Here is a 27,945-nt window from a genome sequence, read left to right as displayed (position 1 = left end):
GGTTTGCTTCTACGGGAAGGCATTGGTGTTATTGAAAAGATTAAAAACAATTCTTCTCAAATGCAGAATAACGAATATTTAAAAAAAATGAAACGATCAGCGCATATCTCTATTATTTGAGAATATCAAGCAACACTTGATTGTCCTTTTCAAATTTTCAATCTTTAAAATAAACTGTATAAGTTCGGGCGAGACCGAACTTTTTATACCCGGCGCAAGTAAAAGATATCGCTTTCCGGCGCCAAGGGTGATAAATTTGTCGAGTTTGGTAGATATTGATGAACCGGTTACCGAGATACACTCATGTAGGCGTAAGTGGGCAGTGCCACGCCCATTTTTTAAAAATTCCCCAAAATTCCAAAAATACCGTTATTATTTTCTTATATTGCATCAAACGAGCAATTCTTGTATATATGTATGTTGTATATATCTATAGGGTTCTCGAAAACGGCTATAACGATTTTGATGCAATTTTGTATATAGATAATGTTATGGATTTTAAGGTTATCTGAATAGGCACTATAACCGAAAAGATTCATATAAGTTACAAATTAATTAAAATATCATAATATGGGTATCAAATGGAAGATATTTTAAATGTCCCTAATTCAATAAATATTTTAAGTAGGGTTGCCATTTGTTTTGAATCGAATATTTGTCTAATTTTTTGTTTAGAAAAAAAGGTAAAATATTACTATTCACGGGTGCCAAGAGAAGGTGCTTAAACAATGACTTCCCTATATGTAAAATGTTATACCTTAGGATAATAATGTAAGGTTGCCACTTATTTTCGATTCTAGACGATATTTCTTTACTTATCTGAAGAAAAAGTATAGACGACTGCGTATTTTTTGCTTATATTCACAATTTTTGACGGATGATTCACTGATAAATGCCATATTATAAAATATCATTCACATCCTCAAACTGGGTGGCAGTTCCCTTCTTTATATTGTTATCTCAAATTCCAAATCTTCATTTTTTATCTGTTAACGTACTGGGAGCCATCCGGCTGGTTAAGGTTTTTCTTGAAATCAACCGTAACTTTCGTTTTTATGAGAGACTATAAATGTAACTTTTTTTTGGGAGAAGTAGTGAAATATTTTGACAAAGCGGGAATAAAAATGTTAACATAGCTGGGAGATAGTAATCCTTCCTCATTTAATTACCTACCATTGAAAACTGTTGGAAATTACTGTAAAAAATCTAAATACCCCGTACCAAGCGATAAACAAGACAACGGGAATTTAAAGAATATGAGCCTCCATAACACTTAAATTGCATGTAATCAATGTATTCTTAAAGTTTCCGACGTTGTGATCGATCCAAGAAAAATATATTGACCTCAAAAGAGAATAACTCATTTTAAATATTACGTGTTATTCCTATGGAAAAAATAAACACTCGATGCGCAACCTCTTAGAATTATTGCAGAGAGGGGAGATTTATGGAAGATCATTACTATGTCAAATACTAAAATCTGGGTCCGATTGCGGGGGCATTACAGTATTTTTTATTTATGTTTTTGAAGTGGTCTAATCTACATAGATAGATTGAAAAAAATTTGGTACTTCAAAACTTTTGTCATGTATTTATTGCACTTAAATTTTGAGATCTATTTGTATGTTATAAATTTAAAAAATCTAGTAAATTTAATTGTAGTTTTTTCTTTCACTTTCAGAGGTTTCGGCTTCATAACATTCAGTGATCCAGCCAGCGTTGACAAGGTTCTAACACAAGGTACACACGAACTAGACGGTAAAAAGGTAAACTATTACTTTGATCAGATACCTACATACTTACATACTAATTATACATATTTTATACTAGAGAACTATCGACTGTAGACACTATTGACCACACTGCCCAGAATGTTTTTTAAAATTGTTTTGTTTGAAATTGCGTTTTTTGTATCAAATTTTTCCTTACGAAATAATGGATCGGGCATATGTGGATTTCTGTTTAAAACAAGGGTGCCTTGTACTCTTCACAAATAAATTTTAGCAAACCATGGTGGAAAACGTAGCAAATTTCTTAACAACTTCGTACTTCTTAAGAAATTAATAATAATAATAGATTGGCGCTTACACATATGTATGTTAGTGTTTGGCCGAGATTCTCCTCCGAGCTGTGGCGTGCGCCTTGGTGTTGTCACACAAAGCGGAGGGACCTCATGGCAGAAATACACTCGGAGGTTTGCCATTGCCTGCCGAGGGACGACCGCTGTTAAGAAAAAACCGTTTTTCTATATTTTTTGCGATGTTGCTTTGACCAAGGTTTGAACCCAGGTGCAGCGGAGTGGAAGCGCGCTTAAGCTTAAGCGCCCCACAGCTTAAGAAATTGGGATCTATAAATTTTTCTTGACCATTTCTTAGGCTTTTTGTATTCTTCGAACTAAACAAATGTTTGAAAATAATAATAAAACAAAAAAACAGATTTAGTTTTTATTAACTCGTAAATTCGATTTCATTTCTGCTTGAATATAAAAACTTAAAACCAATGGATTGTCTCTACGGGAAGCATTGGTGTATTTATTTTTTGTTGTTTTGCGAGCATATTTGCAAGCATATTGACCAATGTTTTAGTGCTTATCTAAGCGCTTAAAATGGATTTTTTCTTGCTTATTTTCTTCGGTCCTGGTTATAACATTTTTAGTGAGACCTGATTTTTTTTACATGGCATTTGCATGCAAAATTTCAAATGCACACCGACGTATTTTAAAACTGGAATAAAGTTTTCCAAATATGAGTTTTCTTCTCAATAACAACAAAATAATATATTTGCGCATTCACTAAAATTGCTTGATCACGGGTCTCTGATAAAAAGTAAATATAAGTAGAAAATGGATCAAACCAGAGCCGGTGGGAAAAGCAACATTAAATTCTATCGCCAGATAAAGCGAATGTTGCAATAGTAGGCCCATAGTTTTAGGCAATGACAATGGCGTGGGGCAAACAGCATGTACGCTACCGTGTTACAAAATTGTTTGCAAACAATTTTAATTACAACGACTACTAGGACAGATGAAAGCGATGCAAGCGACTATGATGCCTTCTCATGTACTTACATATAGATAGTATATATAGGGTGTTCCAAAATTTACTCAATATTTGGATTTAGCGCCATTTCTGCAATTCGTTAAGTGTCGTCAATGAAAATAGGCAGAGTGAGAGCTGCAAATTATAGCATAGACAAACGGCAACGTTGATCCGCATTATTGATCAAAATTGTACCCTGACAGAGGGAAGTCAACCTTTTTTATCATTGTGCCGAATCATAAAAGTTTTGTTAATTCAGGGTCTAAAAGACTTTACCTATGGAACAAAATTTACCAGCTGATTTTTATGTGCTATGACTCTCTTCAGTCATTCATTGTCCTGACGGAAGTAAGTGTTTTTTTAAATCAAATAATTGGAAAACTATTTTGAAACAAGTAATTTTCAAGCAAAAAACGAAACCGAAACACCTATAAAGTACCACCTTTCTTTGAAATAATTATAGAAATCGGTTAACGTGATCCGAAGTTATGCCGTAAAATACATTAAAAAAAAAAACTGACAAATTAATGACCTCCTCCTTTTTTGAAGTCGGTTAACAGCTGCAGTGAGCATTTTTACTCAAAGACACAATTTGTATCTTGGAAATATGAAAAAGGATCTGTGAAGTGCAGAACGATAGCGTATTCAAATGAAACATACTGACTTTGAAGTTCTTTAAGCGAAATGCATTTTGAAGTATTTGAAATCAAATGCAGAGACGGATAATTCACCGCTTTCTAGGACAACGCCACGTTAAGTAAATCAGTTCGTTGCTGGAGAAAAAGTGAGAGTTTCAATTAGTTATTAATTTCCTGTAGGGTGGGATTAAACAATACAAATTTATTTACTTTGAAAAGGGAGTTAGGCACATTAAAGATGCTGAATCTAGAATTGAAATCCTGGCATAAAGAACATTTAACATTTCGATTAATTACAAATTTATTTTACATGGCTTCAAGCTAAGTTAAAATAATATAGATAAAAAATTTCTCTATACTGAAAATTTGTTCGGAAATATACATACTTCCGGGTGGCAACTCTGGCATACGAAAATTAGTACTATGCAAATATGTTTGTACAAGGATTCGTTAGAAACTAAATATGTATGTAAATAAGAAGGTTGCTCCTTTATTGTTTGTGTTTTTGACGTTGGACCTTTTAACGCTTTGTCAGATAATAAACGTGCAGTATCGAAGCTTTGTAGCGTTTTACCGTTTGGGGCACAAACGATAGTTGATAATGAAGTTTATGGCATGCGCTACAAAAAATCAAAGGCTTTGTTGAGCAGTTGCTTTTATTAGAGAATTCGATAATTTTGATTAGCAAAGCCAAAATAAAACGGAAAAAAGTGCCCCTATTATGAATCCATGGCATATTGTTAACTCGCTGCATTATGTGTGTGTGTATATGAGTGCAGTGTTATGAAATCTCTAGCCCACTGTTGCTATTGCCTGCCTTTGCTTTCTCTTCGTTTCAAATGTACAAGTATTTCAGTACTCCTTTTGCTTGTCACAAATTCGAAATTCAGTTGCATTAACTTAATTACACAGAACTGACGCAGTCGCGAACAAATTCAGTGATATGTGGCAACAGCCGCTCTGGTCTGGTATCACCAAGTGCGACACACTCCACCTGGCCCAATTCTATGCCAGCCAGTCCGACTTCTGATGTTCAATTTCCGTTTGTTTGAAATTTTGCGCTTGGCTATTTTATTTAATGCCTTTCTGCTACTGCGAAAATAGCGATGCGGCAGTGAGATTTCATGCCATTTCCACTTTAAAGTGCACATTTTTCTCACTATTTCTAGGTATGCCTATCGATCTTATACATAAGTATATGTATGAATATATGTATGTACATACTCTATGGTACAGTAATCAGTAATATCTACTATACTAAAGCAGCATCAACATTGGCAAAACATTTCCAATTATTTACAGTTTTCATTCATTTTCCATTACGGTTCGTTTAACAGGGTTGGCAAATAGATAGCAATGGGGTGCACCGCGAGAAAAACTCAATCGTAAATTGAGGCATTTTATTTTTTGATTTCACACTCAACTACAACGTTGATTCCACATTTCTTGTTCGCAATGCCTCATCTACTCTACGTCATACATACTGATGAAACGAAGCGATTAAATACAATTATATACTCGATACTTTTCGTGCGATACCAATTAATTTTGGTATCGACAAATTCGAACCAAGTGATGAATATGTATTGAAAAAATACTCGCATCGAAACCTGGTGCTAAGGCAAATTTTTCTTCGTAGTTTTTTCCTGTGCTTTATGGCTGCTTGAATGCCAAGGAAAACCGCGTGACGGTGCCAAAGTCGACATAATCCAAAGTATACACGGCCCAACTGTTCGAAAAGAAAACTAATGTTTAGTACAGACGTACAGGGTAACTCTATTATTCTTCGCCCTGAAAACATTAGCAGGCAAGACTGAAGGTAGGGGAGACTAACAAAGAAGAAACAGAATAGGGTACAAAGAGTTGATAACAAAAAAAAAATTTCTTAAAAAAATAAAATAAAATATTCAACGTAGCCCAGCATTGAAAATTTAAGCGCCATCTTCACATCTTGTCTGAAGAAAAGTTAATGCCTAATATAAAATTATTCTAGTTTACGGCATCTAGCTACTAGGAAATCGAATGTAAAACATATGCAGATTTCAGTACAATTTTAGGCCCAAGGTTCAAAAACCTCCACTCCAGAAGTAGCCAAGGAGATGGCTACGACTGCTGGGAACACGCAGCTTCTTCTTCTTGCTGTCTATATATGTACATACATATGTATTATCCGATTTTGTATCCGCCATTTGTGCGTATGTGCATGCCATTAACCTGCCGCATCAGAATCGTATAAAAAAACAGACCCAGTTGACATTTCTTTTCTTGCACTCGGCGACCGCAGTTCACTGATCCGCATTGAGGTCGCCGCCAAGACCGCCTCCGCCTTCTTTTCGCTCTTAGAAGTTCTTTGATTTTACTCTGCTTTGATTTTTTGCTTTGATTCTTATTTTTTTATCATCGGTCAAAGAAGAAAAAGGTCTACGAAAGGGGAGGAAGTGTATGGAAGGTGCTGAAAACTGCATTAGCTTTGTTGTAGGCAGAGATGTTAAGTATTTCAAATACAATTGTTTAATTTACTTGTAATGTACTTGTATTTTGTATTTAAATAGTTTTTTTTTAAGTATTTTTAACGTTCCTAGCTGTATAAATAACAACAAACGGCCGATTGTTTTCGAAAGCATGGGCCACAATAACCAAGCCAAGAAATCGGTTGACTGGCACACATATGGAAAAACTTCTATTTTTGGAAAGAACAACAAAATAAGAGTTTTTCGGTAAAATTATATTACGAAAATAAGTTATTTCTCAAATGGGATTAATTCTCTCTCATCTTTTCCAATGTATTATCTGTGTTAAATACCATTCATAACACCGGCACAACAAAAAAGTGGTGTGTGCTTTTAACTAGGCCAATTCGATAAAAGTGACACACGGCTTGGTTGTGAGAGCGAGGGAAGGAGAAATAAGAGCCGAAAAATATATGTAATTTTTAATGGGAAGATATCTATGCGTTGAGTTAAGTATAAATACGAATATGTTCCAAACGCCTATTTTTGTATGTGCAAATGCTTAACTGAGCTTTAAGTCAGAAAAAAGAGAAGAGAATATGACCATTAGGCGTTTCCTCCATCAAATGAGTCTCAACCCTGAGTATAGAAGTGGAGGGCTTGTTCCTGAAGTCATATATATACAGCAAATTGTCTGTGTATGCAGTATATGTGGTTCAGGTTCTTCGTAGGACACACTCATTGCACTGCTTATAATTTGAGCTCTGCTCCACCAAAATGGTAGCGGGAGCCCCACCTCCTGCTCGTTATTCACTATTTCCAATAAGATACCATACCTTCGTTTCCTGGCCATCTGACAATGATAACCTCGCTTTCGTACAAACATATGGTCTGCTGATGTCCTACGGCTCATAATCGGACAACGAGTATATTTTGGCATAATCTGTTTCAGCTCAGTTCCCATTCACGTAAATTTGCAGTGATTTTTTGTATGATGATTCCCCCATTTGTATGAATGTGAGACCAGCGCCCATATTTTACAACTATCGTGTTACTTTTAGTGGAGTATAGTTGTCGACATGGCATTAAACTTACCACTAATGCTGCTGCAGCGAGACCCTGCATCATTTTTCCAACCATTAGTATATAAAAAAAATAGCATTTATAATAATCTCTACGCTGCATGTATTAGCACCCATAAATAAAAATTTTTGAAATTTTTAAATTTTGAAAGAAATATTATTGTGCTATAACTTTTTATCAGTGTAATTTTTGGTCATTCGCTTTGCATTGTGGTCATCTGACCATGTCACTGGTCGGCTGATTTTCGCGCGGAACTTCCAGCCGAGCAATGCTGCTCTCTAGGCTAACAGATTTCTGCCAACTCACTTACTTTACGCCTGTTCCCCTGTATTCTTAATTCTAGATATAGTACATATTTATGTGTATATATGTACGTATGCATGTGTATACATATGCTCGTATATATCTATGTATGTGCTTGCACGTTCGTTAGTGTGTGTATTGCGTCCACTCAACGCTGATTAGTTTTAGCTTTAATCTCGAAATCGATTTCCCCACCGCCCGTATCCGACAGGAAATAATCGTCGAGCTTGCTGCTGAATTTCGGCGCTTTACCTGTCAGCGTTCTTCTGTACAGTCACCATTGCCTCTGTATCGCGTGCACAACACACAGCTCACGTCCCATTCGTCAACAACTGCTCATTCTCTCCGATTTTTCAGTTGTGCAATATTTCCATTCAGAGTTCGTTTCATTGCTGTGAAATCATTTCACTTTCCCCGCAACATTTTTCATTTTGCACATTTTTGCAGCAATTTAATAGATTTTTTCGAAGCATCCATTCATCCTCCCCCTTCCCTTAGTGTATGTATGGCCATTTTATTTGCTATTGGTTCATTTCATTTAATTTCATTTTCAACTTTTTCCGTTGAACAAGATTTTTAGCACCGATTAGCATTGCCACCGCATTGATTTTATTACTCGCAATCATCACATCCCAACTTGAAGTCGACAATTGGCAGCAGCAGCACCTCGATCATTTATGCAACATCACGCAATGCCGCGCCAGGGTAGTTGCTTGCAGCGTGTCAGAGTGAATGGAAATTGGTATGCACAAGTAACAACAACAACAAAAAAAGAAAAATAATAATAATTGAAATTTTATGATTTTTAATTATTTTTAATGACGTTACTGGTTAAAACTGCCCGAAGGACGAATGCATATCTTTTTCTCTGACCCTAATGCTGTGAATTACACTAAGTAGATTTGATTCTTTTTGTGCTAATTCGTATTTTTAGAAGACTCACACCTTGTAAATTTTAAAGTGAATTTGGGTAGAGTTTATTATTTCCTTAAATGTTGGCTTCTGTCGATGATGTTCGTAGAAACACACCTTTAAATTTAAGTGCGAAGACAGATAACTTTTAAGATAAGGCGTGCTCTAACAGGCGCGGTACGGTACTTCGTCTTTATCTTTTTGGCAAAAAACTATGTATTACTGCGAAGAAGTTCCGTTTAGTAGTATCTCCTTAAAAAAAAAAAATCAGTTTTTTGCAGTAGGGCCAGTTTCTCAATGTCTGGTTAACACTAACTGCAGGTTAAACATCTTTGTCGACGTGATCGACTCCATAACATATAAAAACTATTTTATTCTATTTTCAATGTATAATACAAAATTAAAAATAGCTAAAGTTGAATTGTGCGAACTAGTTCGAAAAATTATTTATTAACCAAAAAAAAATTTTGACAAACGAGTGTACTTTAAGCTCGTCCCATGACTGGGTAGTTTTGTAAACAGAGATTATTTTATTTGCCACTTGTTTTATTTAATAACTGCATTTGAAAATATTTTTTTAAGGCTCTTAGTTATAGTGTTCTCGAATAAGAAACTGTTTTAATGGTTTCTTTATGTACTTTTTCAATTATTTCTCAAAAATTTGACATCCGCTTACAGCCCTTATCCCACATCATTTGCAAAATGCATCATATGACTATTGTCACAATTACTGCACCTAAAATAGTCCCTGAGGCATTTATGCGCCTTTTACATTACACGGTGATGTTGGTGGAAAAAATATTCCCTTACGATATTCCTTTACGATTTGTTGCCCGACAAACGCCAATCGACGCACATAACTTGTACATACTCCGGACTTACATTAGGGTGGCCAGATATTATAGTGACATAATCAGTACAGTTGGGATCAAAAATCAGTACAAACCCATTAAAATCAGCTCATTTTGAAGCGTATTTTTTATTATTAACAATATAACAATATAAAAATTCATTTCTTTAAAACAAGTCAAAGGTATTACGTATGTATGTACAGTTGTGCTCAGGAAAATAGTAATAAAATGTATTGACAGGTTTTGAAAATTGTGATTGCAAATCGGGTTGGGTTGAATCCAAACAGTTTGTGATTTTGCGAAATCCTAGGGAACGAAGCAATTGCAAGCTGACACTGTTTTAATAATGGTTCAAGTTTAATTAATGCTTTCAATCTGCTCACACGTATGAGTTGTCAAAAACCATTGTTTTGAACATGTAAACCTCAAGTAAATGTCAGTTACACCAATTTACAAAAGTATTTATTAAATGTAAAAATCAGTACAAAATCAGTACAAACTTAATAAATCAGTACATTTTGCGTACTGATTTCGGGCTCGTAAAAATCAGTGCAATAGAAAAAAATCAGCACATGTACTGATTAAATCAGCGCATCTGGCCACCCTAGCTTGTATGTGGACATATTCTAATGAAACATTTTCCACAAAATATGTATGTGCAAATCTGCCAATGATTGGGGTCAGCGGCGGATTTGAATATTTTTCGCACCCAGGCAATTCAGAATTTGCCGACCTTTTTCCGAAAAAAAAAAATATTTTGATTAAAAAGTACCAGTTTTTAAACGATTAGCAATAAACAGTAATATTCAAATTTATGTTATTTACTATACTTTTTTTTAAAATTTTTAAGATGAAAAAGTGGTATTTTCCTTGAGTAAAGGTTTTCAACTTTTGAAGAAAGCCATCATCAACAAAGTTTTTTCACTAGATAAGTTATTAATTAAAAATTATCATTAAAATAATATCAAAAATGCCCAACAGTGTTGTCCTATTTTCTGATTGCATAATTGAATCTCAAATTTATGTCTTAAAATGTACAAACACAAATTCTACTTTCAGTGCAGCTAACTTGCAATTATTATTATTTTTTTCGAACTAAACTTTTGCCGACCCTAAATTTTGTCGCCCTAGGCACCTGCCTATGTTGCCTTTACGGTAAATCTGCCACTGATTGGGGTGGATGGATTGCTAGAAAAAATTTGTGTTAAAATGTTGCCAATGCATTGTCGCCTTGAACACAGAGCTACGCGTGATATGCATAGAATAAATAATACTTAATAGAGAAAGTCAAAAGAATTGTTGGTATCATCTGCCCCCATCTTATGACTTCTCCTCTCATCAGGTTTATTTTATAATTTTTTCACTCTCTTTTTGCCATTTTTTTCAATAAAAATTTTATACAGAACTTGTTTGCTTTTAGATACATAGCCTACTGCAATACCGCTAAAAAATAGAATTGTAGCCACCGCCATTTGTGGTGCTCTTTGTTGCCATTTTCGCGTTTAATGCGGCTTAAGTGTTGCCATTTAAAATGTTGCTTCGAAAGCATATTTTTTGTAACACAGCTCTGTTCAGAACATTATTGTAACCCAAACTTTTTTGCGACTGCCTAAATATAGAAGCACAATTCCATAAACATATCTGCGTTTGAATAGTACACACGTAGGCAGGGATTTACATTTTATGTTTAGTCATAGACTTCCCCATTTGTTTCAGCTACTCTAAAGGCTGCGTTATGCATGCTTTGCATGGCTTGAGAGCTGTCACATAAGAAATCTGTTAAATGAGCCTCGCGTGTAATCGGTTATCGAACGCACAGCACTACATACGTAGAAGTCTGTTGGTTTTTGATTTCTACGTAAAAATGGTATAGCAGTACATGCAATGCCAAGTATGCACAACAGAGCCTTAACACTTTTATCATATTTGTACTGCACATATATGTATATATACATATCTATATGTATACTACATGCTAGAATTTTTGTACGAAAATTTATTAAAATTGTTTTCGCATAACGCGCTTTCTTAATTGTTTCGTGCTATTTTTCTCTATATTTACAGATCGACCCAAAGGTAGCATTTCCCCGCAGAGCGCATCCAAAGGTAAGGGTATTCATGTATGTATATCAATTTAAATATGTTTGTAAAATTCAAACGAATTCCGTTCGAAGAAAGAAGTTTTTGAATGTTGGTCGGACCAGGAATCGAACCTGGGTCCCATCGGGCGGTTATTGGAGCTCTGGCGATCATGTTATTATTTAAGAAGTTTAAACTAACTAGTGGTCCACTTCCACTATTCATCGCATTGCATACTTCGCAGGCTTTGCATATCGTCGTTTAAAGTACAAAACCGCGTATCGTAATTCTGCAAAACCGCGTAAGCTCTTGGCTCAATCCTAATCCATTCGTCCTGAAATATATTAGCCAGATATGCGATTGCTTTATAAAAAAGAGAACCATTTTAAAATATGAGCGTTTTTACGCTCTAGAAAATAAGTTCTACAAGTTCACATACGCGGTTTTGCATTTTGTTGATACGCGGTTTTGCACTTTAAACGAATCTCAGGTATAATAGCATCAAACAGCTTGGAGAGTACTTGCCCAACTCAGATGAAGCTGGTGGTATTACCATACCTAAACCAAATTTAGATACTCGTGTTCCGGTTAGCGAAGGCAGTGATTAATCATTTGATTAAATTTATCGATTACAGAGTGCAACACTCAAAAAGTGATGGGAATGAGACTAACTGCATTCATTAAAAGAGGTCAAAATATGAATATATACCAAAGCATTTGTTAAATTTGGTTCCCATTTACTTTTTATATCGATTTGAAGTTGTGAATTTAAGGCTCAAAATAAACAAGTATAATGATTTTTTATTTTTTTTTTTGGTTTCGCTCCAAATGTAATACCTACGTTATACTTATATGCATAAAAAAATTTTCAGCTCAACATTGGGCTCTGCCAAAAACTCTTCAAATCCCCTCCCCTTCCCGCTCCGTTAACTTTGGAAAATGTGTTTCTAAATTATGCGTTCTCATTGGGATCTTACTTCGTCGACTTCAAATTGATAAAGAAATGGTAACCAAATTTTTCAAATCCCTTGCTACTTTTTCATATTAGACCAGCTTAATTAAATGCCGGTGGTCCGATTCCCATCACCTCCAACTTTTTGAAAAATTGTGTGCAGTGTTATTTTTGTCCAATTTTCGATTTATTTATCGTTTAATTGCAAAATAATCGTAAACATATTTTCAGGAAATATGAATTCTGTATGAACAGATAATTATTTGGGTCACCCAAAAGAATATACTAGTTTATATTTACATTGTCACGTCCATGAATTAAATCGGAATATCGTCGACACTTGGGAGGAAATGAAAACTGTTTACCCAAAACGTAACGTACTTTCGAAAAAGTACTATATTTAGTTGGTATCTCGGTGCCTGCGAGGCTTGCATATTTTCTAAGTGGTTCGACAAAATGCATCTTTTTAACGAAGACTTACTTGGTTATTTGGTTCGTAAGATAAATATTATATAATCCATAAGCTTTTCAGAATTAACTGTATACAATTGGTGGAAAAAAGTGAAAAATGGAAGACATTGATAACACTGTGCAATAATTTCGAGCTCATTGTCTGGGGGCGGAATGATTCCAAGTCGGAAAATTTGTCACTTTAAGTTTTAACAGTCTGATAAATTTTAAAATTGATTGATGAAACTGGCGATTAGGCCAGGAAAATGTCCCAATATTTTCACATTCTCAGGTCAAATTTTTTTTTGTGGTTAAGCTAAGTTTGCATTTTTTTCCCGAGCGTTTTTAAAATACGTGAAACATTGGTTTTAAATTCATAGCTGAAAAAAGTCTGAAAAAAGGAATTTGAGAGGTCCCTAGAGGGTTAAAATGTTCTAGAAATTACTTGCCGGAATAGTTCGCAAGGCAAATAGGTCACCTTGAAATATGCAACAACTTTTTATCTGGGTGCTCTTTTTTAATGACTGTTGGAAAATATTAAAAAAATGAAAAGAAGTTGTAATTTTTGTCGTCTATGGAAACTTTTTTTTATGCATAATTACTTGACACCAGTCACAACTTTAAATATTTTTTTTTTATTTCTATGAATATTATGTAAACCTAATTTTTATTGGAAAAGAAAGCGTATAATTCATATTTTACAATACAAAAACATTGTTCATGATGACTAAGTGTTTTGGCTAAAATTCATCTCTGAGTGCACAAGGATAAAATAGAGTCCTTTTCAGAGTCCCACCGCTCACAATCATTCAAACTATTTTTACAAAAAACTAAGAAATCGTTTGGTATTTTTGTGAAAGCAATTTTCCACATTAGTTATCGCGTTCTATGTTAAAACATATTTTTAGCTGTTAGTTATAATTCACAACTGATCACATTCGTGAGTAAAATGTTCCAGCAGTCACAATGGAATGGCCCTGCTTTCTTTTTTACTTTTACAACACTAGTTATTTTCAAAGATGATAGTTCGGGGCTTGGCTCTACCTATAACTATACTTCTGCTCACTCTTCTTCATAATCGGGAGCCTCGAACACACTGCGATGATGGTTTCCTCTGTATCTGCATTTATTTTAACATAGAATAAAATACAATTACTTAACTATTGCCTTATTTCAAATGTAATAAATGGCATCTTTCGCTTGCTGAAATAAGCCAGATGAGTATGCACATACTAGTGTTTTTGGAGGACATATCCACGCCAATTTTTTCAAATGATTTTAGTATTTTTGAAACAAAAGCATCGTAGTTGCCAGAACGATGTTTCCCCAAAAATCCTAGTATTACTTCTTTGACGGTAAGGTAAATGCTATTAAAAGAGAGCATAAAAAGATGGTGGCATATTTCAAGCGGACATACTTGTTTTTTTTTTCTATGGACCTTTACGTTCTTTGTAAACAAATTTTTTCTGTAAGCAGACCGAGCGAAATTTTCTGGCAGGTAATTTTCTAGAACATTTCATGCCTCTAGTGACCTCCCAAACGGTTTTTATTTAGTATTTCCGAAAGAGCGGTTAAAAAGTATCTTTCGTGTAAAAGCTAATGGTTTAAACTTTTCCACCGAATTATTTCTCTTGAAATTTTATTGTATGTGCACAAACTACATTTTTTGCTCCGATATGAATGTTATCCCTTTTCCCCACTTTTTCTAAAAATACTCAGGAAAAAAATTGCAAATTGCAAATTGGTCATTCAAAATTCTAACCTGGCTACAAAAAGACTTGTACGTTTTACTATACGAGTCTAGGTTTATCATAATGAGTTGGGATCAGTCCTCGCCCCAAACTGCTATTGCTCTTTGTAAAATAAACTTGCGAATACAGGAGCGCTGTTTTTTTTTTGGTGATCTCAAATCGCGAACGGTAATCGAAATGAGAGAATGTGCAACAAAACGCTGATTAAACTATACAGCTTTTTGGGGTTAGGCAGGTGAAGATAACAGCATTTTTAAGTAAATTATGTGGATGCGTGTTTTTCGAGATTGATCTGTCTTCCTCTCCTATCACCAGCGGGTTCCGAGTTGAATACTGGAGCTGGAGCGTGGGGGTCCATTCGAACGACATGGCCAAGCCAGCAGTGGCGCTGTATTTTAATTCGCTGCTCTATGTTCATGTCGTTGTAAAGTTCATACAGCTCACCGTTGCATCGTCTGCGGTACTCGCCGTCATCAAAGCGTAAAGGCCTCTAAATCTTCCGCAAAATCTCTGTCGAATACTCCAAGAGCTGCTTCAGCGGATGTTGTAATTGTCTAAGCTTCTACGCCATATACGAAATATTCTACTTTCTCGAAATTATAACTGTTAACAGTGAGGTTGGTGCCAAGACGCGTATGCGCTGACTATTTGTTTGATGACAGAAAATACTTCATCCTGTTCTCTCATTCGCATTGCTTCCTTATCCAACCTGGAAAAGGCAGAACAGACTTTGCGGTTCTTTTTACCAGGCGATGTCATCGGTGCACGCCAGCAAGTGCTTAGATCGGAAGTGCCGATCGTTTTCCCGTGGGTCTTTTCCAAGATTTTACGTAAAGTTAAAACCTAGTCTATGGTGGATTTACCGGACCCACCGATAAGGTTCAATGAGCTCGTTAACGGTTGGCTTCATTCTTTCACACAATTTTCCCAATAATACCTTGTAACTTATGCGTAGAAAAGGGTGCGTATGGCGGCAAGGCATTTCTTGTAGATTGGGCAGAGCACATTTAAGTTCCAGTCCTCGGGCATGCGTTCATCTGACCATATTCTGCATAAGTTGATGTATGCACCTTATCAGTTCCTCGTTGCCGTACTTGAATAGTTCAGATTCGAGGCTGTCGGCTCCAGCAGCTTTGTTGCTTTTCAGCCGTGTAATTGCTACTCTCTCTTCCTATTACCGCAACAACGTCTCGCTTCCCTCTTCAACTCCATATACCGGTTCGACTTAGCTCGCGTTGCGCCCCTTCGCAGCGTCGTCCTTTAGGCGGCATCTTTTTTCTCTGCAGCTTCCTGTCACTCCTCTTCTTACCTGCTGTTTCGCTGAAATCCGACTACTTCTTTGGCCGCGGTATGTAATGAGTGGGTAATGTGGCTCCACTGATCGCTGTGTCGCTTTGTTGAAAAGTGCTCTCTGAGAGCAGGTGTGAGAGACGAGTGGTGAATACATTGGCTGTCTGTTGTGACTTTTCGACTTTGAGCTTTTTTGGCATTGTTGGACGCAAATTCTTTGCTGCACAGATGCGAGCGCAACTACATAGTGGTCCGAGTCGATGTTTGGCTTTGTTGATATTTTTATGGCTTGAACCTAGCACTGCACACTGCTCTGTTTCGGGCCCCGGCGAAGACGATTAGCCTCAGTTCCATCCTGGCCCATCCCGACATTGAAGTCGCCAAGCATGATTTATATATTATGACGGGGCAGTGCTCGTATGTGTTCTCCAAGCGCTCATAAAAGAAATCCTTGGATTCTTTGTTCTTCTCTTCGGATTGTACGCTCCTTTAAATGGCAGCTGTAGTTAACGTCGCAAGGCCCTATGGGATTCTTGCCTTGCGCCGTACAGCTGGATCGCGGTGATGTCAGATTTTGTCTTTACGAGGACATCAATCAACCAGGCAGAAGTACCTTCCCCATTAATGGTCCGGACATTGCAGGAGCATACCCAGGGTCGTCATCAAAAGGGGGATCTCGTCCTAGGCTTTGTTATTGAAGTGGTTTTAACGTGGTAGGTCCAAAATCCCTCGCACAATCCTCCTAGCGTTGGGGTTTGCTTACCGAATACTCGATTATATAGCGAGCCGCGTGCTCCAAAGCAGACGCCCGCTTTCTTCCGCGACCCAAGGCTCCACACAAGCTGACCAGGGAGCGCGAACGAGGATGCCAGAGCGGATTTATTATAGCCGTGTAATCTAAAAAACAATTATTTAAAAAGGCATAATTTGGCTCTTAGATGGAACTGATATCATCCAAAAAAGTCAGTCCGGAACCTATTTGGGCTAACTAGTCGGATGTTCTGCAGGGTATTTACGCTATACGTTTTTGTGTAAGTACGCATGCGGATGAGTTTAAATGGGTAAAGTAGTTCTTAAGCATATAAAATATAAAATGAAATGCGAAAAAAATGATAATACTTAGCGACATAAAATGCAGATGAGCCAAGTTAGCAGAAAAATAAGCCCGCCATAAAAGAATCAGAAGAAAATATATGGCTATGGTGTGTGTTAAGACATGCTGTTAGTTTGTATTTATTTAGGTATGTATGTTTGTAGAAATGAGCAAAAATGAGTGGAAGTATAAAGCGGGCATCGTAAGCACTGCCAAAGATGGCTAGAAAGGCAGCCCAGGACGGCAATGAGTTAACAGCGCTGAAAAAAAAGAGAGGCACTGAAGGGTGCAATCTTTTTCAAAGTGCCACTAAGGGATTGGGTGGGTGCGTGCTTTTAATAATTGCAAAGCCCTTTCCTCGGCAGCAACGGTAAGTGGCACAACGCCGTGTATTCGCATTTTAATTTTTTCAACGCGTCGACATTGAATTTTTACCGCTTTTACGCATTTTGCTTGACTTCGCACTTCTTCGCAGAATATTTTCACATTTTGTTACAGAGACTTGACTGCTAATATTTATATACATACGCACATACATACGTACATATAAATGTAGTTATGTATGCACACACGTACATTTCTACTATGTATGTATGTATGTTGGTACGTTATTATAGCTAACCCAGTCCAGGCGCGCATACAAATGATGTGTATTAAGTAAAAAAAAAAAAATGCTACTCTCACTCGCTTTCAGATGATTTTAAAGTCTAAATACGTACTTATATTTAATTTGTTGATTTCGGTGCTGCGTTGAGGTTGCAAAATGTCAGCTTTGTAGTAGTAAATAAAAAATATTTATAAGTACAAAAATTAAAATAACCAGCACGCACGCAAATTACTTTCTACTGTCGCCTGATTGGGCAAAGCAGACTGGATTAGCATGCTCTAAGCTGAATTAGCGGTCACCGATAAATTGCCAAAACATAATTATTATGTATGTACATATATTAAGACACCCACTGCGTGGAAGTCTTAATTAACCGAGATTTTTTTTTTTTAAGAATGACACAACAAATCTAGTAGCATTAATTTTCTATTTATGTAGGCAAGTTATATCGTATACTCCCATGTAACCTGGCAGCTAAAGGAAAAACATAATTAAGCCGACACTTGGATAACATTGAAGATTAACCCCGTTAGCTTCGATATGGACTTGAAATTCTTCAGTGGTGGGCTTAGCTCTGGATCAGTGTTGGTATTAGGTTAGGCTAGGTCCAAGTGGCGGCCTCCTTCCAATGCACTATGGGCCAGGAAGAGATCAAAATTGGCCAAAATTGCGAATCTTATCGGTTTGGCTTGAAACTTGTCACTTAGGGGGCTTTGGGGTGGCTGATTACGAATTTAGAGTCGGATTGGAAAAAGACAATATGGCGGACGCTATTTTCAACATCGATCTGATTAGCTTCAACATTTTTACTCAGTTTTTTTTTTTGTGATCGCTGATTGCAAAAACAAACCCAGAATTAAACACGTAAGACAGTTTAAGTTCGGGCGGAGCCGAACATTAAATACCCGACGGAAATATTAAATATATGTTTATCACCTTTCCGAAAACTACTGCTACATGGTAAGATGGGGTGGTTTTACTTCTTTTTAAACATCTTCGACAGAACGTTCAGTTAGACATAATGAAATAAACTTATGTAATTATATGTGGGCGGTATCACGCCCATTTTCCAAATAATGTTACTTATTTTTTAGGGCTTGTTTTTGGCATCAATTTTGAGTAAATTAGCGTCCTTAAATTGTGAAATATTGACGTTTCAAGCATTTCTGAAATTTACCGTTATATGAAAAATGGCCGTAATTTTAGTTCGCTTTCAATAATTTTCAACGTTTTGCTTTTATGTGGCAAGCACAATAACCACACCGAGTTTGGTACAAATTGGTAGAACGGTTACTGAGATACATATATGAGATCATAAGTGGGCGGTGCCACGCCCATTTTCCAAAATTTTATCATAAGGTAAAGCATTGTTGATTTATCGAAGTTTTCGTATTTCTGAAAACTACCGTTATATGGGAGCTAGGCGTGATTATTGTCCAATTTTGAACATTCTCAATACCATCCGTCATAAACCCGAAAGAAGTTCACATACCCAGTTTCGTTAAGATATCTCAAGTTTTACTCGAGTTATCGTGTGCAAAGACGGACGGACGGACGGCAGGACAGACATTCACCGCTTAAGCTATTTCTCTTTTAATTCTGATCATTTATGTATACATATGCCAATATCTATATCGATTCGTTTTGCCTGTTACAAACAAAATGTGAACAAAGTTAAATTACCCTTGTGCCCAAATGCACTCAGGTAAAAAAATTCGAAAATTCCAATATGGCAGTTTGTTGAGGTCAAAAACTTTAAACTTAGTATCTCCATATTCTTATTTGGCACTACAACCGTTTGCCGGTTTGGGCCGAGACCAAAACGCTTCTCCAAATGCTTCTCTGCTGTGCGAATTTGCCTCAGTTAGTTATCACGAGCGCAGACAGGTCCTTCTGCACTTGGTCCTTCCATGCGTTCGTGGGCAACTGAGCTAATTATGTTTCTAACGGAACTTTTTGCAGTCATTTCAATTTATTGGTCAAAATCAACTCTCTTTTTTATAAAATTAAAAAAACTGGAATGACGGTTCAATGAACTACGATGCATCGATACATCGACTATTTATACATCAAGTAGACAAATTTCGATATTTTCGATGCATCGACGTTTTTGCGACATCCCTACCATAAGTCCACAAAAAACTTTTTCAGAAAAAGACAAGAACGGAATTCGTTTTGCTAGAACATATTTACGTCGGCGAGTTCGGATATGCACTTCGTCCTTTTAGACCGGCTCTTGATTTAACTGCGACTTGTGCAAAAATTTTCGTTACTAAAGTTTTGATGCTTCTTCAATTTCAAGTAAATAGTAGTAGTAGTAACTTAAAAATAAAAGTAAGAAATGCGTTAAATTGTTCTAAGGACACAATCGTTCTCGCCGAAGCCGAGTAGGGAGCATTACAGTCCATTTTCGTAGTCCTTCAAAGGACCTGCCGAGGACTTAAACATTAAAGGGTATGCAACTCAATAAGTTTGGGTACCCAGCCTCGATGAAAACAATTGACTCTCGAATACACTTTTCGGCATTCGTTTTATTATATTTTTAAGTTATTTATACAGATGAAGAAAAAAGTAGGAAAAAACTAGCGATGGAACGGGGTTTTTCATAGATCTTTGACAAATAGTATTCAGTCTTATACCTGTTAAAAATGTGACTCTCCTTAGGACTATACATCAAACATTTCTATAAATAAAATCCAAAATTCAAAAAAAAAGTTCAAAATGTTTTTTTTTTTGTTCTTTCATGAAGGGAATGGCAAGTTTTAAGGTCAGTCTGCTGAAATCCACATTCTAAACTTTTGAGGCTCCAAATCCAAATGTCACGAAACGCAGTTATCCCTCCATTTCTGCACATTAATTTGCATCACTGCCATCAACACCATCGTCGTTGAGCTCGATGATTTTCATCGAAGCTGACTTGAAATGAATTGCCACCAGCCGCCAGCCGCCAGCCACCAGCCGGTCCCTCGCCTTCTCCCTTCAAACAAGCAAGCAGAACAAAACAAAAACAAATTGCAATGTATTTGCGACAGCGAGAAAAACACGACGCTCAGATAGGCTACAATAGAAGGGGAATCAAGTGGCACTCGGTTGAAAAGTGAAAAGTTTAAAGTGCAATTCTAGTGTAATTATGAACATTTCGTAAAAGTGAAAACTTTCAAATGTGCACCCAGCGCCCGGCCTGGCAGCCAGCCTCAATCGACGCACAGGCACATACAGTCAGTCACATGTGCCAGTTTGTACGAGTATGTATGTATCTATGTACACTTTTGCTGCGAGTTCGTCGTATGCATAGAAATCCTGCATTGAATTTGCGCATCTTCTAGGTGTGCGGCAGTCCGCATACACAATCATATTTGCTACTCGGGCCTGCACGTTGCGTGCCGCAAAAGTTTAGGTGTTAGTGATTGTGTTGCACGTTCATTGGCTGCCAGAAGAATGATATGCCACACTAAAGTTACACGCTGGCCAACAAAGCTCATGCACCGGGGGGGGGGAGCGAGGAACAGACGATCACTCTGTAACATGGAACAAAAGGGGAAATTAATTTATTTCAATTGAAGATGAACTTTTGAATGCGAAGTTATTTTTCAACATTCCCACATTTGACAAAACACACTAACGCTCAGGCCAGTCCTCCGCAGACGAAAAGCCATGCAACCACTAATGTTGTTACATATTCCTTCGATGCCGATACATACATACATACATATGTACGAATATATACTGTTGGCGTTTTTGGTAGAAGTGTAAAATCCCTCTCTATATGTAAACTTCATAGCTGCTGGTGTAGATAACAAGCGTCCTTCATTCATTTCAAAGCAGCTTCAAGGCAGCTTACAGGTCGCTTCTTCTTTACGCCTGCTATGCGCTGGCTCGTTTTGCGCCGCCTACGGACACTTTCGGCTAGTGAAATGTGGAAAAGTGAAAAGCATGTCGTAAGCCCATTCGCCGCTCGTATTAGTTTGAACAATGGAAATTTTAAGTTTTTCTGCTGATTTAGTGCTTCGGTAAACTTTTTAAATTGAACTGTTCCTCGCTTGTCCGCCAGCGCATCGCTATTCAACTTAACTCCCCATTCGCATTCACTCTTTCCACTAGCTCTCTAACTATCTGTGACAATTGTTTGGTGACATTTTCACGCTTTGAGCTGCACGACAATGAAATTCGGAATCTTGGATGGCAGTGGGGTTGCTGCGCGCCCAAGTTTACGCATTCTCCAGTCGTTGGCATTGAGCTGGAATGCAAGCAATGAGTCAAACGAAATGAAATATTATTATTACTACCTACTGTTCTCTAAGTAACTCTCAACTCATATTTCTCTCTCACTCGTCCTTTGGCAATGTTTCCGCTCCTACGATATTGGGTGCATTGCGGCATTGATTAAATGAAATACTCAACCATTGAATGCAGCGAAGTGAAGGGATTGGCAAGTAAGGACTTATACAATGGCAATCAATCACTTCACGCAGGAAACTAAAGAAGATATAAAATAAATGAAAGTGAAAAGTGAGGTGTCAGCGATAAAGTGCCTGAATTGTTTGGGAATTCTATGAGGAAAAAGGATTTGAAAAGTTCTCCTTTTGGTGTTGGGTCACAACGCATTCCAAAAATGTAGCACAAAGGAGGGTGGATTCTTTTGCATTCTATTAGCGGTTCAATGAATATTTAACCAGTCATAAGTGCTTGATGGGTAGGATTTTTTCTGTTGCAAGGGACAGTCCGACTGTTAACAAAACTTTACCTAAAGGAAACCGCTTAATATTCTTCAAGTTTTTTTAAAGTATTAAATTAATTATTAAAATGTGGGTATTAATTATTAAATGGGGTTTGAAAAAATCTTTATTTCTGAACTATATTTAGCGGGGTTGCCACATGTTTAAAAAATGAAATTCAACTTAATTCATCGGTTAATTAAAATAAGTATCGCAATGTCAGATGAAGGATATTTAAGAATGTCTTAGCGCGAAATTTCTTTTGAAGAGGGTTGCCACCTGTTTAAAAAGTCGAATTTGATTAATTTTTTTAATTACGCAAGTTATTAGAAATATGAATCAAAAGGGTGTTAAGAAAACCTGAGTTTGAACATCTAGAATGTTTGAAGAGGGCTGCCACATGGTTATAAAGTGACATTTAAATTATTTAATAAGTTGGATGAATTAGTAAAAGATGGGTAACATCGAAAAGATTTTGAAAAGGCTTTATTTTTGAAATATATTTAGGAGGGTTGCCATCTATTCCAAAAACTAACTCAACTTCAATTAAGGCAATTACCTAATTCAAATATGTATATGTATTAAAATTTGGTTGTACATATTGGCGTCAAACAAAAGAGTGTTAAGAAATCTTTAGTTTGAACGCTAGAGATATTTTTTAGGTGTTTAAAGTTCGATGCCACCTGTTTAAAAATTCAAATTATTAAAAAAGTCAAATGAGTTACTAAAATATACGCGTCAATCGTAATAGGGTTGAAAAGGCTTTATTTCTGAAATTTTTCTAGGAAGGTTGCCACGTATTTTATAAGCTGCATTAAAATTGTTTAATAAGTTAAATGAATTTTAAAGGACGAAAGGATTTGAAAAGGCTTTCAGGTAGGTTCTGCAGTTCACTTGGGATTAAATTTAAGCGAAATTCCTTCGAACTGAAACTGAGCTTAGTAGAATTTCACTTGGAAATAATTTGCATAGCCTGCAAGTTTATTTCTGAAATATGAGAGGTCAAAATAAAGTGCTTGGCCTGTAGATGTGCGATAACATTTTATTTTGTAAAATGAGAAACTTTTTATCGATACCAGGTAATTTAAAATTGGACAATATTAGAAGCCGACTATGCGAAATGGCAGCACGGATTTAGAAGAAATATGACATTCGAATCGCTTATATCCTGACTAACGCTTGAAATAATTTGTTGGCTTTTGAAAGTCTATCTTCAATTCCTTCCTCATGAATCACACCGTTCACTATGGAAAACCGTAATAAAAACCTATTGGTATTTTTGGAGTTTAACGCGTTCAGACACACAACATACGCTTTAGGGCACTTCATTTTATAAAATGTAAGATAAGTGGGTGGTATAACGCCTATAATAACGTTACTTCCTTTCAAGGCATTGATGTGAGTATACATTTTTAGTAAACTAGCGTCCTAAAATTTCGAAGTGTCGAAGTTCCAGAATTTCTGATATATTTCGTTATATGAAAAGTGTGGTAATTTTAGTCTGATTTCAAAAATTTTCAACTTCTTGCTTTTACGTAGCAAGTGCAACCACTATATCGAGTTTGCGACGAATTGATGGAACGGTTACTGAGTTACACATATGTCCTATGTAGGCATTGCCACTCCCATTTTTCAAAAAATTGTTCTAAACCTATTTTTTGCTAAGAAGTTATTGGAAAAATAAAGTTTGAATAAATTAGCTTCAGTAGTTGCTAGTTTATCGAAGATTTCGCATTTCTCTGAATTACCGTTATGTGGTAGGTAGGCATGGTTATTTTTCGGTTTTGCCGATTTTCAATACACCCGTCCTACGCTGAAAAGAAGTACAAATACCAAGTTTCGTTAAGATATCTCAATTTTAACTAGAGTTATCGTGAGCACAGATGGACAGTCGGATGAACAGACGGACAGATAGTCCCGAGTTAATCGATTTATTTTTTTCATTCAGAGCATTTATGTTTACATTTGTCTAAATCTATCTCAATTTGTTTAAGTTGTTATAAACAACCGTTATAGAGAGTATAAATCTTAATTATAAATTATAGGGCGCCTACAAATATCGTTGTCACACAAATGTAGTGGCCTACCATTACGCCACATACATTTTTATACGCAGACTATGTTACCTTTTAACCTGCTGTAAAGAGCTCAGATGTTCCTCACTCAACACATTGCTGCCAAAGGCCTCATACCTTATTATTGCAAAGGCGGCACAGACGCACAAAAATTATTCCGCCGTCTCATTCTCTTCAAGGCTAGTGATAGAACGAGTACCGAGTACAGAATATCGGTACTTTTTATGTAGCACTCGATACTTTTTTACTTTTAATTGCATAAAAAATTTCATTATTTCAATTACAGTGAAACATGTTTAAAAATTACCCCGTAGACATTGTAGTGAACTTTCGAATATCATGTAAATGAACATAACGTCCATTACTTCAATACTGTCATAAGTCAAAACACCAAAATTTCGAGGAAAACGACCATGAAGTTTTGAATTTATTACATATACTCCCATAGTAAAAGTGCATATTTTATCTTAGCTACCGGTAATTTGTGGAAAAGTTAGCGGTCATTTCAGCATTGGACTCGGTTAAAGATTCTTAAATCATGTTTTGCCTCACCTTCGATAATGAATGGGGTAAGAGGGTGGTCTTGGCCATTCTCCTGCATAGGGGAGCCTTCGTTTTCCATTGTATTCTACTTTCGTTGTAAATTCGAAATCCCATTATCGAAAAAATTTTCTATGAAAGAGAGCTTATCTTTCCTTTAGGGAATGGGCTCATGGCATTTGTTTCCCCGTTTTCTATATTTGCACTTCATTCTCAAAGTAAAGTGATTTATAAATATAAGCTATATTTTATATTTTTACTAAATACTTGCTTTTAAAAACTCTATCGGGCATGTTCTGAAATTCGAAACTTTGAAATCGACTCGAATTTCCAAATAGTTTTTAATTATATCTGATGAAAAGAGTGAATATTCTAATTGAAAACCGTAAAAGAAGAAACAGCGATATGAAATAAATCATTTTACCGCGAGACTTGTAAATTTTTTGGTTAAAAACCATCGAAAAAATTAACGAAATCGAGTCGATTTAAAATTTTCGAATTTCAGAACATCCCTGTATATAAGCATTTTGCTATAAACATTTATTTTATGCTGCTAGAAGCAAACTTATTTCTAGTTTATTTCAAAAACTCTTCTAGAAATCCTAGATCAGCTTTCAACTACTAAAATCAGTTCATTTTCTACATAGGAAGAGGTCATAAAAGCAAATCAATATGATTTATGTGTACTTTTCGCTTTGAGTCAAAAATACTTGGAAGTATGAGTATTATCAATACTCTTCTGCAAATATGACTATTAGTATCGATACTTTTATAAAAAGTTCTATCACTATTCAAGGCAGGAAGCGCAATTTGGGCTGTCATGAATGCCTATCACAGTCAGGTGTTTTTGTCACGAGAAGTGAGCAGTCAACATTCCGCCCTGAGATTGAGGGCAACATGAGTTTTACAAACCTGCAGCCCCTTGAAGCTTCGGGGTAATTGCTGAGCGAAATATTCACTCAGTATTTGATGGTGGCTTCGATGACCGAAGGTGGGAGCCCTATGACTGGTTTTGGGCGGGCTATACATAGTCCGAACCCTATAATGCCAAATGGCCAGATGACTCCTTACCAGGCACTCCCGAGTGACCTGGAGCTCAGAGTAAAACAAGTTTGTTATTTTTTCCAACATAATTCTGTCGAGACTTGCATTGTCGAACTACATAGTTAGTTTGAAAGTAATTAGAGGGCTGGAGTGCAGTATTGGAGCATTAGAGACTTGTAAACTCAAGGCCTACAGCAATTACTCCGCCTTGAAATACCGAGGCATGTTCCCCAATAGAGAGTGAAGAATGTCCTCGTTACTTTCGATATAAACTACGGATCCGGAATCTGTCTGAACAATATGTAAGCCCAAGGGTTAAGCCAGCACTCAGCCTCAGGGAACTCAGCATTGTAGCATCTTTTCAGCGAAGGCAACGTTATATCCTGTGGCCTTGGAGTGACCTGGAAGTCGAATGCTTGGGTCTATAATGCACGGGGCGAAGCGTAACAAATCGTAAAGCTTTTGGGTAGATTTTTGATCTCCCGTGCGTTACGCTCCGCCTCGTGTATTATAACCATTCGCATTCATTTCACAAAAAATAGACAGTTAAGTGACAGTTCTGTCCAGCCCATTATATCCATTATCACCAGCCAGATAAAAATATTAAATGACGGTAGGTTTGAAAGTGTATCCAAAGTAGCTCCAGGTATTGTAGAGAAAGCTCCCGTATAACACCCTGCTATCGTTTAATGAAGTTAGCAAAGAGGTTTCCCGCGATATTGATTGAGAGTCTGTTCTGTCACACCACCGTTGCATAGCTGATTATGAGTCTTATCATGGAGGTGTAAATCCCCAGAATTCCTCTAGCTGACATACGCCCGGTTTTACATTGCCAGAGCTCTTTACATTGCTTTAGCTCTTTTCTTTAACAGGAGACTTTCATAAGCGTCATATATTATATATATAGGATTACACCCACATACTTCGGAAGACATCTGAATACGGACTCCATCAAGGGCAGGGGTACGAGTCCGCCAAAGCTTCTAGGCAAACTAGGCTTTTCTAAATAGAAGCACGCACCTCTCTCGGCTATGGTGGCCTAAATGTACCGTAATCATAGTTTTTCGTTCCCACCTTCCGCTGCTGCTTCAGCATTTATTGACCACTAATTTCCAATTATAACAAAGTTTATTTTCTTACTTTCGATGCTTAAGTTTGAAATTGTATCTACAAAACAAATAGTTAACTAAACTTTTATGATGTCTTCAGCGATTTTGGTTGCAATCTTAACGGTTAACTTATGGCGTTTCGCTTAACGCATTATTTGTTATTACCAAGTAGTAAGTAATCTTGTTGCTGATATTGGTTGTTTGGTCAAACTGGAAACCAACTATCACTCCGCCTGTGTGTGAGTAGCGATACTCATTAATCTAAAGTGAACACTCTTTACCTTCGAATTTTCTCTCATTTGTCTCCCCTGAGGCGAATTGTTTGAAAAAGATGTTTGAGTAGACCACAAAATGTTGCATTTGCAACAGCAACGATACGGCTTTGCTGGATTTATGCGCTATGTGTTGTTGGTGTACATATTTGTTGTTGAGGTAGAATATTCGTTTATGGATTCAAATTGGATTGCTGCAGCGGTTAGTTGTTGTTGCGTGTTTTGTGGTTCTGAGCATAACATCAGCAACCGCGGAAAATCTGCGATGCGCGCAACCAACAAAGCAAACAACCGAATCTTAACCAAGCAACGACGACCGACCGGCAGATACGCCAAACATGCCGCAATGCCATGGCGCGGCATGGCGTATGAAAGCTCTCTTGCGGTTTGGCTGGGAGCGGTGGGAAGTGGCGGAAGTTGGCGGCCGGATGTGCTTCTGATAGCCAAATAGCTAAGTCATGGCACCTGCGGTTTATTTTTGGTATCTTCGGAAGCGCGTTGTATGTATGGATATGTGCGTGTAGCATAACCAACAGGATAGTCGGGTAATAAACATTTGATATTAATAGTTGGTAAAGATTGGGGTTGAAGTTGATTAGCAGATGAAAGTTGTTTGAGCAGAAGAAAACATATGAATTGCAACTTAAATGAATAAATGTGCTTTAAAAAGTTATCTAGACTGTAAGTGCTTTC

The 27,945-nt window shown here is 36.7% G+C and overlaps 1 protein-coding gene across 1 annotated transcript in view; it reads left to right on the top strand.

Moving 5' to 3' along the window:
• The window catches only part of LOC118746579 (RNA-binding protein Musashi homolog Rbp6-like), a 154,296-nt gene that overhangs the window by 13,647 nt on the left and 112,704 nt on the right, over nt 1–27,945 (top strand). Inside the window, exons 2-3 of the mRNA XM_036480422.1 lie at nt 1,682–1,766; nt 11,340–11,381. Coding sequence (XP_036336315.1) covers nt 1,682–1,766; nt 11,340–11,381 — 127 coding nt within the window. The remainder of the gene's footprint in view (nt 1–1,681; nt 1,767–11,339; nt 11,382–27,945) is intronic.

This window comes from Rhagoletis pomonella, unplaced genomic scaffold, assembly GCF_013731165.1.
Source record: "Rhagoletis pomonella isolate Grant_MI unplaced genomic scaffold, Rhpom_1.0 Rhpom_scaffold_00010, whole genome shotgun sequence".
In the NCBI taxonomy this organism is placed as follows: Eukaryota; Metazoa; Arthropoda; class Insecta; order Diptera; family Tephritidae; genus Rhagoletis; species Rhagoletis pomonella.
The sequence above is the reverse complement of the archived record's forward strand: the minus strand, read 5'-3'. Positions and strand labels throughout refer to the sequence as shown.